Source organism: Pezoporus flaviventris, unplaced genomic scaffold (assembly GCF_033815535.1).
Source record: "Pezoporus flaviventris isolate CSIRO_AGI_PZ_B2104156 unplaced genomic scaffold, CSIRO_AGI_Pfla_v1 ptg000147l, whole genome shotgun sequence".
Lineage (NCBI taxonomy): Eukaryota > Metazoa > Chordata > Aves > Psittaciformes > Psittacidae > Pezoporus > Pezoporus flaviventris.
Genome location: NW_026892695.1, coordinates 241,029 through 256,995, shown reverse-complemented (window position 1 = coordinate 256,995; position 15,967 = coordinate 241,029). Strand labels below are relative to the sequence as shown.

The following is a 15,967-nucleotide window of genomic DNA, read 5'->3' as shown; positions in this document are numbered from 1 at the left end:
TGAAAAATCGTGGCAGTCGGGTGAAGTTCCCAACGACTGGAAAAAGGGAAATGTGACCCCCATTTTCAAGAAGGTGGAAAATGGATGATCCAGGGAACTACAGACCCGTCAGTCTCATCTCTGTGCCTGCCAAAATCTTGGAGCACATTCTCCTGGAAGGCATGCTAAGGCACATGAAAGACAACGAGGTGGTTGGTGACAGCCAGCATGGCTTCAGTAAGGGGACATCCTGCCTGACCAATTTGGTGGCCTTCTATGATGGGGCTACGGAACTGATGGACAGGGGTAGAGCGGTTGACGTCATCTACCTGGATTTGTGCAAAGTGTTCGACACTGTTCCGCATGACATCCTTGTCTCTAAATTGGAGAGACATCAATTTGATAGGTGGACCACTCGGTGGCTAAAGAACTGTCTGGATGGCCGCACGCAAAGAGTTGTGGTCAATGGCTCAATGTCCCGCTGGAGGCCAGTAACGAGTAGTGTCCCTTCAGGGATCGGTGTTGGGACCAGTCTTTTTCAACATCTTTGTCGGTGACATGGACAGTGGGATTGAGTATGCCCTCAGCGAGTTTGCCGATGACACCAAGCTCTGTGGTTCAGTTGATAGGCTGGAGGGAAGGGATGCTATCCAGAGGGACCTTGATATGCTTGTGAGGTGGGCAGATGCCAACCTTATGAAATTTAACCATGCCAAGTGCAAGGTCCTACACCTGGGTCAGAGCAATCCCTGGCACAGCTACAGGTTGGGCAGAGAACTGATTCAGAGTAGCCCTGCGGAGAAGGGCTTGGAGGTGTTGGTCGATGAGAAAATGAACATGAGCCGGCTTCAGTTTGCGCTTGCAGCCCAGAAAGCCAACCGTATCCTGGGCTGCATCAAAAGGAGCGTGACCAGCAGGTCTAAGGAGGTGATCCTGCCCCTCTACTTTGCTCTCGTGAGACCTCGTTTGGAGCATTGTGAATGGTTCTGTTGTCCTCAACATAAAATGGACATGGAACTGTTGAAACAAGTCCAGAGGAGGGCCACGTGGATGATCAGGGGACTGGAGCACCTCCTGTATGAAGATAGACCGAGAAAATTGGGGCTGTTCAGCCTGGAGAAGAGGAGGCTGCGTGGAGACCTCATAGCAGCCTTCCAGTATCTGAAGGGGGGCTATAGGGATGCTGGGGCGGGACTCATCATTAGGGACTTGTAGTGATAGGACAAGGGGTAACTGATGAAAACTTAAACAGGGGAAGTTTAGATTGGATGTAAAGAAGAAGTTCTTTCCTGTGAGGGTGGTGAGGCACTGGAATGGGTTGCCCAAGGAAGTTGTGAATGCTCCGTTCCTGGCGGTGTTCAAGGCGAGGTTGGACAGAGCCTTGGGTGGTATGGTCTAGTGTGAGGTGTCCCTGCCCATGGCAGAGGGATTAGAACTAGATGATCTTAAGGTCCTTTCCAACCCTAACTTTTCTGTGATTTTATTTTGGGTAATTTCTGGGCCAAATGCCTTCTAGCTGTGTCTGTTTTCTTGCTGGTGCCTGGCAGTGTTCAAGAACAGGTTGGACTAGGCCTTGGGTGATATGATTTAGCATAAGGTGTCCCTGCCCATGGCAGGGGGGTTGGAACTAGATGGTCTTAAGGTCCTTTCCAACCCTAACTATTCTATGTTTCTATGATTAAAGAGGCTGTGATGTGCAATGCCGCAGTTATTAATGCTGTAGATTGCGATGGAGTGAGAGCATCTACAGGAGTTGTCTTGGTGGTAGTGGAAGTAATCATCGAATCACGGAATCCCTGGTTGGAAGGGGCCTCAAACTTCATCTGATCCAGCATTTCTAGGCAAAGCATGACCTAATGTAGATGTCCCAGCACCCTGTTCAGCTGAATCTTAACAGTGTCCAGTGCTGGGGAGTCACGGAGCAGTGGGACAAGGACATCTTTATCTCTGCTGGTGGTGTCCTTGTTTGGTTTTCCCCAGCACCCTGTTGCCTTTCTCTGCCGCACCCACTCACTGGTCACTCCTATGGATCTTGTGTCCTTCAGGACCCCCAGGTCCTGTTCCCCAGCGCTGTTCCTAGCCGGGCAGATCCTAGCCTGGGCTGCACTCTGGGATTTTGTGACTTCTTGCAAAGAAAACAACTTTTACTATGAACATGCTGTGCAGGAATTGCAAGAAATGCACAAGCTTATGTACCATTCCCTCTTTCTTCCCAGTAGGTCTTCGGTTTTGGAGTCGTGATGCTGAAGTGTGCTGTGTAGGAGCTGTGGCTTATCATTGGTAGACTCACACAGTTTTTATAAGCAGTCGAGAATATCAAAACAAGAACTGCTGAACTGGAAGTTGGTTTTGTGCCTGGAAGCATGAACAGTTTCCTTCTTGATCCTCGTGGCTGCCACAGCCCCCGGCACTCCTGTGCTCTGCTCATTAGGTGTGCCTCCTCATCAGGTTATCTTGCGCTAGCTGGATGCAAGTTGTTTAGGTGGGACATGTTTTAAAACATGAGCCTTCTGCTGAGAGCTGATACTGGGTGAGTTGGCATGGCAAGAGGAGTTTGACATATGCCTTAGTTCACTGCTTGATACTTGCTGAAGAGTGACCCCAGAGCGGTGATAATAAAGTCCTCAAATGACAGTCTGACACTTTCTCAAATGTGTTCAGAGGTGGAGAGTATCAAAAACAGCTCCTGAAGCACAGAATGGGGATAAGTAACCTTCTGAGTTAAGCGTTTTATTTATGGATATTTATGTGAAAATTAGGAATGTATAAAGTAAAAGTGACTGCCTTGTTACCCTTCTGACCCACTTCAGTTCATGTGTTTGCTTGTATTGCTCCTACTGACTACCCTGTCTGCAGCCAGCAAAACTGCTGCCAGCCATTTGGGCAGGGTTTTTAGGGAGGTGTTGTTTTTTCCTCCTCTCTGTCTGTTGGTCTTTTTAGTTAGACCTGCCTTTGGGCATGCAGACTGCAGTGTTGAATGGAGAAGGCGGACCAAACGCTGAACTTTCAGTAACTATGCTTCACCCTGGAATATTTGGGAAGGTGCTTAGTCACATCATTTAAGCTGAACAAAACCATCAGTCAGTATTTCAAGACAGAAACCCTGGCATTGGAAGGTTAATCAAAGAAATTGTTTCCACTATTAAGTGCTCAGGCATCAGTGATTCTTACTTAGGGAGTAAGGATGTCCCACACTTTTTGATGCCCTGATTTCTGTGCCATAACTCGTTTGGAGATGGGCTGGCTCGTTGTAGAGGTTCTGCGCTCTTATGCAGCATGTTCCCACAGATGCATGATACTGGCATGCTGGAGCCTGTCTTCACCTGGAGCTTTCTGCCATCCCACAGGTTGTGTTAGTTCTGTGCCATGTGCAAAAAGAGTTTCTAAAGTGGAGTGGGGACAGCATTGCATAGCGGGTTTTGTGCTTTGGCCTTCACCAATACCACAGGCTGCATCTCCAACTGTAGCTCAGGTTATGGACAATCCATGTGATCTTAGTGACAGTTAAGAGTTGACTGGTGATTTAGAGACAGGAATTTAGCTGTCAACAAGAGTTGTAATCGGCACTGTTTGGTTTTCAGAATAGAAAAAATAATTTTATAGTGGCTGTACCTATTACTTGAGCCTTTCAGATAAAAGGTAACATCAACACAAAGCTAAATCTCACTGCGACTCAAACTGATGAAGAACAGATGTTTCTACTGATGGATAAATATGATCCTCTTCAGAAAACCCTGTTGCTTTACCTTAATTGATGTGGAAAGTAGTTAAGGAACCTCAGTTTTGCATCTAGAAGGCCTTGTTGCAAGCACTTAACATCATGAGATGTGCTGCTTCTGGAAGACTTCTCCATAAGGTCTTGTGTTTATGTAAAAATTTCTATAGTTCATAATTTGCTTACCTCATTAAATACCGTTTCAGGGATTGTTTTTAACAGGAGCTGGGTGCTAGTCCCCTGCATTCCACAGGGAACCCTGACGTCTCTTCTGTCTGAGCCACTTCACTGCTCTGCCTCAGTGTCTCTGTACAATGACTCTTACCCATTACCTTGCGAGATTTTTTGGAAGGTGTCTTAATATTTTATAAAAGTGTTCTGGCCCATCAGCTAAGAGTTGAAATGTTGGCCTATAAAATGAGCTTGTGAATTATTTAGTGCAATAAGATTTGAAGCCTGTGTACGTGATAAGCTTTTGTATCCAACTTGTTCTTTGCCTCTGTCACTTAATAGATCATAGAATCCCAGCCTGGTTTGTGTTGGAAGGGGCCTTAAAGCTCATCCAGATCCAGCCCCCTGCCATGGGCAGGGGCACCTTCCACGAGAGCAGGTTGCTCCAAGCCCTGTCCAACCTGGCCTTGAACACTGCCAGGGATGGGGCAGCCACAGCTTCTCTGGGCACCCTGTGCCAGTGCCTCAGCACCCTCACAGGGAAGGACTTCTGCCTAAGATTTCATCTCAATCTCCCCTTTGGCAGGTTAAAGCCATTCCCTCTTGTCCTGTCCCTACAGGCCCTTGTCTGAAGCCCCTCTCCAGGTTTCTTGTAGGCCCTTCAGATACTGGAAGCTCTGAATCACTCTGTGGCCACAGCTGTGGGAACACTGTCCTCTCCTCTTCAAGAGGGAGAGTCCTGAAGAGGCCAGTGTGTTGCCTGAAGAACACTTCCGCTTTTAAAAGCTGGATTAATCTCTCTTCTTTGCAGTAGTTACCAGTTATATTTGGCCTTTCTATATGTAGGAAATTCACAAAAGAATCTACAACAGAATTGGGGTAGAACAGAGCAAAATCAGGAGCTCTGAATAGTGGAATTACTGTGAGGTGTGGAAAAGGGCAAGCGGGCAGGACGCAGTCCCTGAGCCCAGCGGTAACTCTGGCACAGTGTTACTAGCAGAAGAAATAAAATATATTAATGTTAGAATTGGACACTTTTAAAATCACCAGCTGAGAGTTGTGCTGTACGATGCCCACAGAATGGGAAATGTCACCACCCAAGGGGAACACAGAAATCCTTATCAGCTGTTGGAAGGGAAATGTAAATGTGAGAATGCAAAAGGTGCCTCTGGCCATTGGGTTACATCTGTGAGCAGACAATGCTGCACTTGGCTGAGAATTATTTCATTAAATGCTTCTGCTGGAAGATGGTGTTAGTGGGAAATACAACTGCAGGCAAGATAAAGCAGAAATAGGTTTTTAATGGCTTTTGAAACAAAATCTCTCAATGACTTTTGGCAATTTGTTCCTTTAATTATTTCTCATAAGGGACAAACGAGGTTGAAATCTAATTGATGTATCATGATTGATGACTTTTCAGTTACTGGTATGTGAAAATTAATATTGGGATGTATCAGGAGTAGGATTAAAAATTTTGAATTTCCTCCCCGAAAATTGTGTCCTCAGCTGAAGTGGCCTCACTGCTGACTTGTTCTTTTGTCTTGTCTTGTGCAGGATGGGATAAACATTCCTATGGGTACCATGGGGATGATGGGCACTCCTTCTGCTCTTCGGGGACAGGACAGCCCTATGGCCCTACGTTCACCACTGGAGATGTGATTGGCTGCTGCGTCAACCTCATCAACAGTACCTGCTTCTACACGAAAAATGGCCACAGCTTAGGTAAGTAAAGAAAGGTGTTCTCAGGAGAGGGTTGCTCCTCCCCTGCTCTTGCTGCTGGTTACTCTAATACTTGGCATGTGTCGTAACACTTGTCCCACATTTGTGGAATGGGAGAGAAAAACAGTGCTGGGCAGCAGTCAGGAGTTGGAAATGGGCTGCAAGACAGAAATGCTTCCAGCATGTGAAAGGGTTTCCATGCTGCTTTATCTGTTGAGGTAGGTTAGGATTGCATCCCTAGCTTCTGCTCTTTTCTTCTGCTACTGCACAACCAGTGGGAGGTAGGATGAGATGGCAAATGTTTGGTCAACAGGGAAATAAAGAAGTGGTACGTTTAGTTAGTGTGTTATTCAACTACCTGCAAAGCAACTGTACCAGCATCTTTTCATTTTTTAAAGGGACTTGTCCGTCTGTGAGCCTTAACACGTCAGTCCAAGCATTCCCAAACTTGGACATTAATTCAGCTTAAGAAGTCTTACTTAAGCACTTACCTACGATTAGGTTCATTCCACAGTTGTTTATTTCCCCTAAAGTTATGGACTTAAAAATTTTGCCCAAAGGTGTCTCTCACAGATAGAATGATAGAATCATTGAATAGATAGGGTTGGAAAGGACCTTAAGATTATCTAGCTCCAACCCCCCTGCCATGGGCAGGGATGCCTCACACTAGACCATGTCACCCAGGACTTCATCCAACCTGGCCTTGAACACTGCCAGGGATGGAGCATTCACAACTTCCTTGCGCAACCTATTCCAGTGCCTCACCACCCTCACAGTAAAGAACTTCTTCCTTATATCTAACCCAAACGTCCCCTGTTTACGTTTGAGCCCATTAACCCTTATTCTACCGCTGCAGTCCCTAATGAAGAGTCCCTCCCCATCATCCTTGTAGGCCCCCTTCAGACACTGGAAGGCTGCTATGAGGTCTTCTCGCAGCCTTCACTTCTCCAGGCTGAACAGCCCCAACTTTCTTTTTCATGGTTGGTTTCTGAGCTGCGAGCGCACAGTGAAGCCGACTCATATTCAGTTTCTCATCAACTAAAACCCCCAAGTCCTTCTCCAACAGGGCTGCTCAGAATCTCTTCTCTGCCCAACCTGTAGCTGTGTCAGGGATTGAGGGCGCACTCACTCCCAATGTCCATGTCGCCAACAATCCCACTTATGTCCATGTCGCCAATAAAGTTGTGGAACAAGATCAGTCCCAACACTGATGAACTTCACTCGTTACTAATCTCCAAATGCACATTGAGCCATTGACCACAACTCTTTGCGTGCGGCCATTCAGACAGTTCTTTAGCCACCCAGTGGTCCATCCATCAAATTGATGCCTCTCCAATTCAGAGACAAGGATGTTGTGCGGGACAGTGTCGAATGCTTCTTTGCACAAGTCCAGGTAGATGACGTCAACTGCTTTGCCCCTGTCTTATCAGTTCCATAGCCCCATCATAGAAGTCCACCAAATTGGTCAGGCAGGATTTCCCCTTAGTGAAGCCATGTTGGCTGTCACCAACCACCTGGTTGCTTTTCATGTGCCTTAGCATGCTTTCCAGGAGAATCTGCTCCAAGATTTTGCCAGGCACAGAGGTGAGACTGACTGGTCTGTAATTCCCCATGTCTTCCGTTTCCCCCTTCTTGAAAATGGGGGTTATATTTCCCTTTTTCTACTCATCAGAAACTTCACCTGACTGCCACGGTTTTTCAAACGTAATCGACAGTGGCTTAGCAATATGATGGACAGGGGCTTAGCAACTTCCTTTGCCAGCTCCTTCAGGACCCGCGGATGGATTTCATCAGGTCCCATGGACTTGTGCGCATTCAGGTTCTTAAGATGGTCTCAAACCTGATCCTCTCCTACAGTGGGCCTAAGGTCTTCATTCTCAGGGTCCCTGCAACCGCCTTCCAAGACTTGGGTGGTGTGGTCAGAGCATTTGCCAGTGAAGACTGAGGCAAAGAAGTTGTTGAGAACCTCAGCCTTCTCCAAATCCAGGGTAGCCATTTCTCTTGATAGCTTCCGGAGAGGGCCCACGTAATCCCTCGTCTGTCTTTCATTTGCTACATACCTATAGAAGCCCTTTCTGTTTTCCTTCACATCCCTTGCCAGATTTAATTCTAGCTGGGCCTTAGCTTCCTGGGCAATGTCCCTGTATTCTTCCCAGGCCACCTGTCCTTGCTTCCACCTTTTATAAGCCTCATTTTTCCCCTCTAAGCTTCCTCAGCAGCTCCTTATTCATCCATGGAGGTCTCCTGGCCTTCTTGCCCCATTTCCTTCTAGTTGGAACGCAACGCTACTGAGTGTAGCAGGTGATCTTTCAATATCCCCAGCAGTCTTGGGCCTCCCAGCCCTCTAGGGCTTTATCCCATGGAACCTTACTGAGCAGGTTCCTGAAGAGGCCAAAGTCTGCTCTCTTGAAGTCCAGGGCAGTGAGCTTGCTGTGTGCCTTTCTCACTGCCCTGTGGATCTCAAACTCTACCGTCACATGATTGCCGCAGCCAAGGCTGCCTTGGAGTCTTACATTCCCCACCAGCCCTTCCCTGTTGGTGAGCACGAGGTCAAGCATGGCACCTCTCGTTGTCAGCTCCTCTGTTACTTGCAGGAGGAAGTTGTCTTCCATACAGTCGAGGAATCTCCTGGATTGCTTGCGCCAGGCCGTACTGACCCTCCAACAGATGTCCGGGTGGTTGAAGTCGCCCATGAGGATAAGACCCTGTGAGTGTGAGTCTGCTCCTGTCTGTCTATAGATTGCTTCATCCATGGCATCTTCCTTATTGTGCGGCCTATAAGAAGATCCCCACAGTAATGTCCCCCATTGCTGTTCTCCCTTTCACCCTGACCCACAAGCTCTCAGTTGGCCCATCACCCGTCCCCAGGCAGAGTTTCATACTCTCCAGTCTATCACTGACATAAATAGCTACTCCACCTCCCCATCTGCCTGGTCTGTCTTTCCTGAAGAGCTTATAACCTTCCATTCCAACACTCCAGTCATCGGAGCCATCCCTTCCATCTCTTCTGTTTGGAACTGTAGCAGTGTAGTTGAGGATGGAGTTGTTCTCGGGTGCTCTTGAATCCTGTTGCAAGGCTTTTCCCCGGCAGTAATGCAAAGTGTTGAATGTTCATCCCTGTCTCTCTGGCTAGTGAGAACTATTTATAGCCTTAACCGGAGCAATGTTATGGTAAAACTCTGTTAAGCCCAAGTGAGTCTTGAAAACTGATTCCTTCATAATAACAGAGGGAGAAGCAAAGAAAAGAGGAGCTGCCTTTTAGAAAATCAAGTTTTGGGTCAGATGTTGGAAACATTTAGGCTCTTCCCTGAACCTTTTTCCAGATGCAAAACCTTCCAGAGGAGGGGGCTGGGGAAGGAAGTTACTTCTAGATACTACAGGTCGTGAAGAGCATTCTCAGAGCTGAGAGTTGCTACCTAATGTTGCTGTGTTTCGGTATGTGCCAAGTGCAAGGTCCTACACCTGGGCCGGGGCAATCCCAGGCACCGCTACAGTTTGGGCAGAGAGGAGATTCAGAGCAGCCTTGCAGAGAAGGTCTTGGGGGTGTTGCTTGATGAGAGACTGAACACGAGCCAGCTTCAGTGTGTGCTCGCAGCTCAGAAAGCCAACCGTATTCTGGGCTGCATCAAAAGGAGCGTGACCAGCAGGTTGAAGGAGGTGATCCTGCCCCTCTACTCTGCTCTTGTGAGACCTCGCTTGGCGTACTGCGTATGGTTCTGTTGTCCTCAACATAAAAAGGACATGGAACTGTTGGAACAAGCCTAGAGGAGGGCCACGAGGATGATCAGGGGACTGGAGCACCTCCTGTATGAAGACAGGCTGAGAAAGTTGGGGCTGTTCAGCCTGGAGAAGAGGAGGCTGCGTGGAGACCTCATAGCAGCCTTCCAGTATCTGAAGGGGGGCTATAGGGATGCTGGGGAAGGACTCTTCATTAGGGCCTGTAGTGGTAGGACAAGAGGTAACGGCTTCAAACTTAACGAGGGGAAGTTCAGGTTAGATATAAGGAGGAAGTTCTTTACTGTGAGGGTGGTGAGGCACTGGGACAGGTTACCCAAAGAAGTGGTAAATGCTCCATCCCTGGCAGTGTTCAGGGCCAGGTTGGACAGAGCCTTGGGTGGCATGGTTTAGTGCGAGGTGTCCCTGCCCATGGCAGGGGGTTTGGAACTAGATGATCTTAAGTGCCTTTCCAACCCTAACTATTCTAGGATTCTATGTAGCCAAGCAGGGAGAAAATCTTGTGTCTTTTTAATTCTAGTATTTTTTCCCCCCACAGGTATAGCCTTTACAGACCTCCCTGTAAGTACACCTCTTTTCTTTTTTTTAACTAGGGATGCAAAGTGAAGGGAGAGGGAAGAGTGTTTGTGTGATTGTTTGATGCCCTGTTAAAGAAAGCAATGTTAAAGCGTTACTGAATGATGCGGATGCTCTTTTTTCTGTGACTTTGTAATCCTGTGCCTGGGTTTGTGGGCTAATCACATGCCTCCTGTCATCCCTCGCCACCTCTGGAGGGTGAGGCATCCTCTGGAGGTGGTGAGGGATCCTTTTCCTCTAATTAAAACAAGGATTCAAACTTCATTACGGGTCAGTGTCTTCCTAATGCAGCTTTGACTCTGGGGAGTCTGTGCAAAGCTATTGAGTAGCCTCTCATATGTCCCATCATCAATCTGGCTTTAGCATGCCTGCTCATCACACAAGTTTTTGACAAGCCTTCTCCCACGATGAGTAACCAGCTCGTGGAATTGCCGGAGGAATGTATTTTGTATCCATGTGGGGCTGATAGTTACTCCTCTGATTCGCCAACTGAGTTACACCAGGCAATAGCATCTAGTCAGAACGTAGAAAAGCACGACTTTCACAGTGAGTCATGAGCAAAACCATGGTTGCTCTTTTTCAGACTCTCTTGGACAAGGAGCAGAATTTTAGAAAAAGAAGATAAAGACAGGTCAGGCATACACCGATACATCCACTGCACCCACTTCCCTCATACACAGAACTTCTTGTCCCTGAGATTGCACTCCTGTCTTTGTACTTAATAACCCCAAGTGAATTTCCTCTGAGGAATTCCTTGGTTTCCATAACTTGTTTAGGCCTTCAAAGTGCTGATTTTCTTGGTTGGCTAGAAGCACAGAAGCACTGTGTGGAAGAAAGCTTGCTCTGCCTGGCACCTCTTGCTGAAAAATATATTTTGTTCCTCTAATTTTTGTGTTGTGAGAAATAATGCCTAGCCCTCCCTGGTTGCCTTCCCAATGGGATTTATGGCTTTACCGATCTCTCCTGTATCCCAGCCAGTGTCTGTGCTGAAAGATGTTCCAGTTATTTAATATGCCTTTTCACATCAGCTGTCAATACTGTTTTTTCCTTGGTTCCCAGGCTCGCTGAACTTGGTTGCAGTGTGTTCAAAGCCAGAAACCCTCTTTCTGTGGGTTGTTTCATAGCATTTTATTCACTTGATCTAAGTACAGTTTTTAAAAAAGTAAAAGATGATTTTTACCTGTCCTCACCTTTTGGAGTGAGTTGTTTTGACAGCCTTGCTCCATAGCAGGAACATTCCTCTGTGCTGTTATCCCTTAGCTTTAGGTGCTCTTTGTTTTCCCTCTGGACTTGGATTACATTAGGAGTCACAGTTTTACCATATTACTTCTAATTTTTTCACCACTTTGTTTTCTCATCTGGCTAGACTGCTTCTCTTTCTGAGATGAGAGCACTCTTCATGTTGGGGTAGATGGGTAATTACTATTTAGGCTCTTATCAATAAAAAATAGCCATCCAGCACCCATACCATTGCTCTGTCATTCGCAGCAGAAGTGTGGCCATAGAGCTTTCCAGTGTGGATTTGGCAGGGGAAGATGTGAAGAGCTTGTCAGAAGCATCTGCCTGGTTAGTGGGCTCTGGGGTGATGTCTCCCTGCATCTGGCAGGGTGGTGGAGATATGTGTGGTTTCTAAAAGTTGCTAACCAGAGAGGACACATCCCACATGTGAAAAACGGAATTTTAATTTGGAGGTGATTTGAGAGCAGTTGGGGATGGGCAGCTTCCCCTCAAAGATGAGCACACCCCAAAATGGCCGAAAAATATGTGATATGTTGTATCTTGTTGGTTTTTTTTTTAACTTCTAACTTCCAGGTATTTTGGGTGTCTGATTCCTGGCTTTGTATGTCCTTGGGTTCATAATACTAAAAAGCTAAGTTAATAAAGAAGTTGAACTTATGGACTGTGGAAAAGGTCTGATCCCTCATTACAGATATTTCTTTGTCAGCAAGGTTTGAAAGAGGAGAGACTGACTTTAAACATGCTGTTTTCCTCTGGTAGCTCTTCCTGTGTCGTGCTCTTATTTTCTTTGCACACCTCTAACCCAGCGACTTCCTTGGCGTGAGAATAGGAAAGGAGGTGTGCTGAGTCAGCAACAATGTGGTCATCCTCATTTCCAGCCTCTATTTATAGGTTCATGTTTTTTCCTTTGGTTTTTGAGATTTGATCATCTCAAAGGTAGAGGAGGTTGGTCAAGACCTTATCCAGTTGAGTTTTGAATACCTCAGAGGATAGAAGTGCTTCAGTCTCTTTGGAAACCTGTTCCGGTTCTTAATTATCCTTACAAGAAAGAATTTCTTCCTTACGTCCCATCAAAATTTCCCTGGTTGCAGCTTGTGCCCATTGTCCTTTCACTGAACATCCTTGAGAAAAATCTGTCTCCATCTTTTTTTATCACATTCCTTTTGGGAGTGGAAGACTTGCAGTTAGATATTGCCCTTTTGCCTTCTTTTCTCCAGGGTGATTCCCTCAACCTCTCCTTATGTGCTGTGCACTCCAACCCTCTGACCCTCATAGCAGAACCCTGCTGGGCTGGGCCCCATTTGTGATTTTTTCTTGTCCTGGGGAGGTGGATTTGGAAGTGGGGAACCAAGTATGGTACTGCAGACGTAGCCATGCCAGCGAAAGCAGAGAGAAGTAATCGCTTTCCACAGCATGCTGGCTCCATTTTTACCAATGGGATTAGGATTCTGCTGAGTTCCACCTCATAACCGTCTTAATACCTTTAGTAAAAAGTAAAATCCACAGCAAGGTCTCAAGGGGCAATCAGTGACGTTGCCAGTGTCTCAGGTCTCTGCAATAGTGAAAAAATGAGTTGAATAAGTGTTCCAGGTAACTGCAGGGAAGCCCATGCCCCTCGCTATAGAGGAGGAGAGAACTTAGGCTTTCTTTAGGATGACCGTCTACCCCACAGTAGTAGATCTTGCTGATTTGATCTAGAGAGGTCTGCCCCTCTGCTGATCTACTCTGACATGGATTCCACCATGAGCAAGACAGGACAACCAGGCACCTTCCAGACTTGAATTCCACTGTGGACATCCGCGCGTCTTGCCCAGTGTCTGGTTTCTGGCTAGGTCAGTATCCAGCGTGTCAGCTGCCAAGGAATAAGAGAAATCAGTCAAAAAAAGTGGAGGACACATAGATCTGCGTATTGACATGATGCCCGTTTCATTTTTATTGCTGTTGTTGTTAGCTGCTGGCTCTTGAACTTTGGTAGAAATTGCTTAGAAGACTAAGCCAGGAAGTGGACAGGCCATGGCCAGCAGCCATGGCATCAGTCAGTGACTGCTGGGGGATTGAACCCGTGGCTCTGGTTTTATGCAATAGTTTTCAATAACTGTGCAATAAGTCGTGGTGTTCCTTGAGAGGTCCCCAAAGGGCTGTTGCCCCTCCCTGCTCCAGTACATTGTTCAATGCAAAGAGCAGCTCTTCTGTCTTACCAAACCACGTAACTGGAACTAGGAACAGAAATCTCAGTTTAATAGACGTTTCTTTTTCTTCTTTCCTAGTCAAATCTCTACCCTACGGTGGGTCTTCAGACTCCAGGAGAGATAGTTGATGCCAACTTTGGGCAGCAGCCATTTGTGTTCGACATTGAGGACTACATGAGGGAGTGGCGAGCAAAGATTCAGAGCACCATTAAGCAGTTTCCCATAGGAGCCAGACTAGGCGAGTGGCAAGCCATGCTGCAGAAGTAAGTCACTGTTCTGATGTTCAGCTTCCTCTGTTCTTTTAGGCCATAAATACTTTTTTTAATGCTAATTTATGCATTCTTATGGCAAAAATTGCCAGGTAGTGCATTTTGCTCAAATTGTGTTACCCTCTGTTTTGTTGTTTGATAGTCTTTCCTATGTAGATCGCTGCTGTTTCAAATGTAAAAGATATGGAAGAAGTTTTCAGCCAAAGACTGTGTGAAAGTTTGTAGGAACTTTGAGGTGAAGCACTGGGGGAAGGGGAGGGTAAAGGACACCATAAAAACTCTTAACATACAAGAAAAGCCAGTATGTAAGTCAGCTGAATTGAGAAATGAAAGAGCAAGAAATAGCCTAAACCAAAGGCTTCCAAACTCAACTTAACTGAAAACACAGTTATGGCACTTTGTAAATGTATGAATATTGAATGCATTTCCAATGGCAAAAAGGATTGAGTGGAGCTTGACGAGAACAATTGACAAGAGTTGTCAGAGGTCAAGAGTATCTTCTGCCTGAAGGAAGACAGAGCTGACTAAGGCTTCACAGCTTGGAAACAGGTAATTGAGGAAGATGGAAGTTGGAAGATGGAGGAAGTTGTCTGTCATCAGTCATTCACACCATGAAGAGCATGGCTAGAAAGTAATTATTCACTGTTTCCCAAACCACAAGAATTAGAGGAAAAGCACATTCTCAATTAAAAACAATATTTTTTTTTTTTCATTGAAACTGTGGGACTTGCTGCTGCAAGAAGTAGTGGGAGTTTAAGTAGATTTTAAAAGATACATATTTAAATATTTATGGTAATCCACAGAGGCCAATTCCACGGTTATATTTTGAACCTCCAGGTCTATGGCTGTTGCTTCTATCTCTGATTACAGAGAGCTCTGTGTTTCACCTTTTTATTATGTTCTTTCCCTAAACACCTGATACCGGTCACTGTCATTCAGGAGACTTAGATGCAGTTATAATCACATCCATGTGATCGTTCTTGTTTTCTGTTAGTCTTGTATTTAGTTATTTGAAGATAATTCAGGGCAATCAGCAAAACTTTTGAAAAACAACTAGCAGAAGCTATTGAAAATAGTAATAATATCTTTCTTCAAGAAAATAAGGAGCAGGAGGCTTGCCAGAGAGTTTGTAGGGCCTGTAGGAAGACTGCAGTATAAAAAGAGACCTTGGGGAGTATAAGACCATATCAAATTGAATTCTTTGCCTGTGTGTGTCCAGAAATCAGGTAGGTTGTCATGCTGGGATGCTTCTTTATGAAGGACTTGGCAGAGCCTGTGTCTGGGTTTGAAGTGTCTGTCAAAGAAGCACTGGAATAAATAGGTGAGGGGAAGTCAAGAAAGTCTCTGGGATCAGATATTTGCCCAGACTCCTAATGAGACTCAAGGAGAAAACAGGTGAACTTGTGGCTGTGGAACAAAATTTCTCTCCAAACTGCCTTGCATCAAGAGAAGGGGAGGATGGTGTGTATGGTGCCGTGTTTCATTGAAGGGTTTCAGAAGAGAGTCAGGCACCGATGGGCTGAGAGAACCTTGATGTCTGACTTGGACAGGTGCGTAGAAGCGCTACTGAAGTGTAGATGCGTTGGACACATAGATAATAGAATAGATCATAGAATAGTTTCAGTTGGAAGGGACCTTTGAAGGTCATCTAGTCCAACCCTCTGCGATAAGCAGGAATACCACCCCTGGAAGAGTTAAAAACCCATAGAGATGAGGTCCATAGGGACATGGTTTAGTGGTGGCCTTGGCAGTGCTGGGGTAACTTGATCTTAAAGGTCTTTTCCAACCTAGCTGATTCTGTGATCTTCAACAAGATCAGGTTGCCCATAACCACATCCAGCCTGGCCTCTAGTGTCTCCAGGGTGTAACCACCACCTCTTTGGGGAATCTGTGACAGTGTTTCGCCATCTTCATCATAGGAAATTTCTTCCAGGCTGCTCTATTTCCTCTGGTTAAAAACCTGCCCTGCTAATTACTCTGCTTTAGAAACATATCAGGCGATGTGAGGGGATGCACTGTATGTCCTTGTGTCCGCTTGTGTCCCCTCCTCCAGAGGCCAAACACTGGTACCAACGTATTTCAGCTCCATGTGTTTTGGGTTCTCTCTGCCACTCAGGGCACCCTGTCCATCCCATAGTCTCTGTGTCCAAACCACTTTGGGGTGAAAATGGAATGATTTTAACTCTTCAGAGTGTAATAGACCTTGTCATGCCCCTCATGCATCCTCCACTGTTAGGCAACATGTGGAAAAATCAAAAGCATAAGAAATCACTTTTCTGTTTCTTTATTTTCTCGGAATCATCTTAATTCATCAACACCTTCCTGTCATTTTGTGGTGGTTTTATGGCTTGAGAAGTTTATGGTTGTGCTTGGTT

At 46.0% G+C, this 15,967-nt stretch overlaps 1 protein-coding gene across 2 annotated transcripts in view; it reads left to right on the top strand.

The window, feature by feature from the left end:
- Positions 1-15,967, top strand: part of LOC133282942 (ran-binding protein 10-like) — a 70,214-nt gene that overhangs the window by 37,426 nt on the left and 16,821 nt on the right. For both annotated transcript variants that reach the window (XM_061479314.1, XM_061479313.1), the window contains exons 2-4: positions 5,420-5,587; positions 9,858-9,880; positions 13,402-13,586. In XM_061479314.1, the coding sequence (XP_061335298.1) occupies positions 5,420-5,587; positions 9,858-9,880; positions 13,402-13,586 (376 nt within the window). The remainder of the gene's footprint in view (positions 1-5,419; positions 5,588-9,857; positions 9,881-13,401; positions 13,587-15,967) is intronic.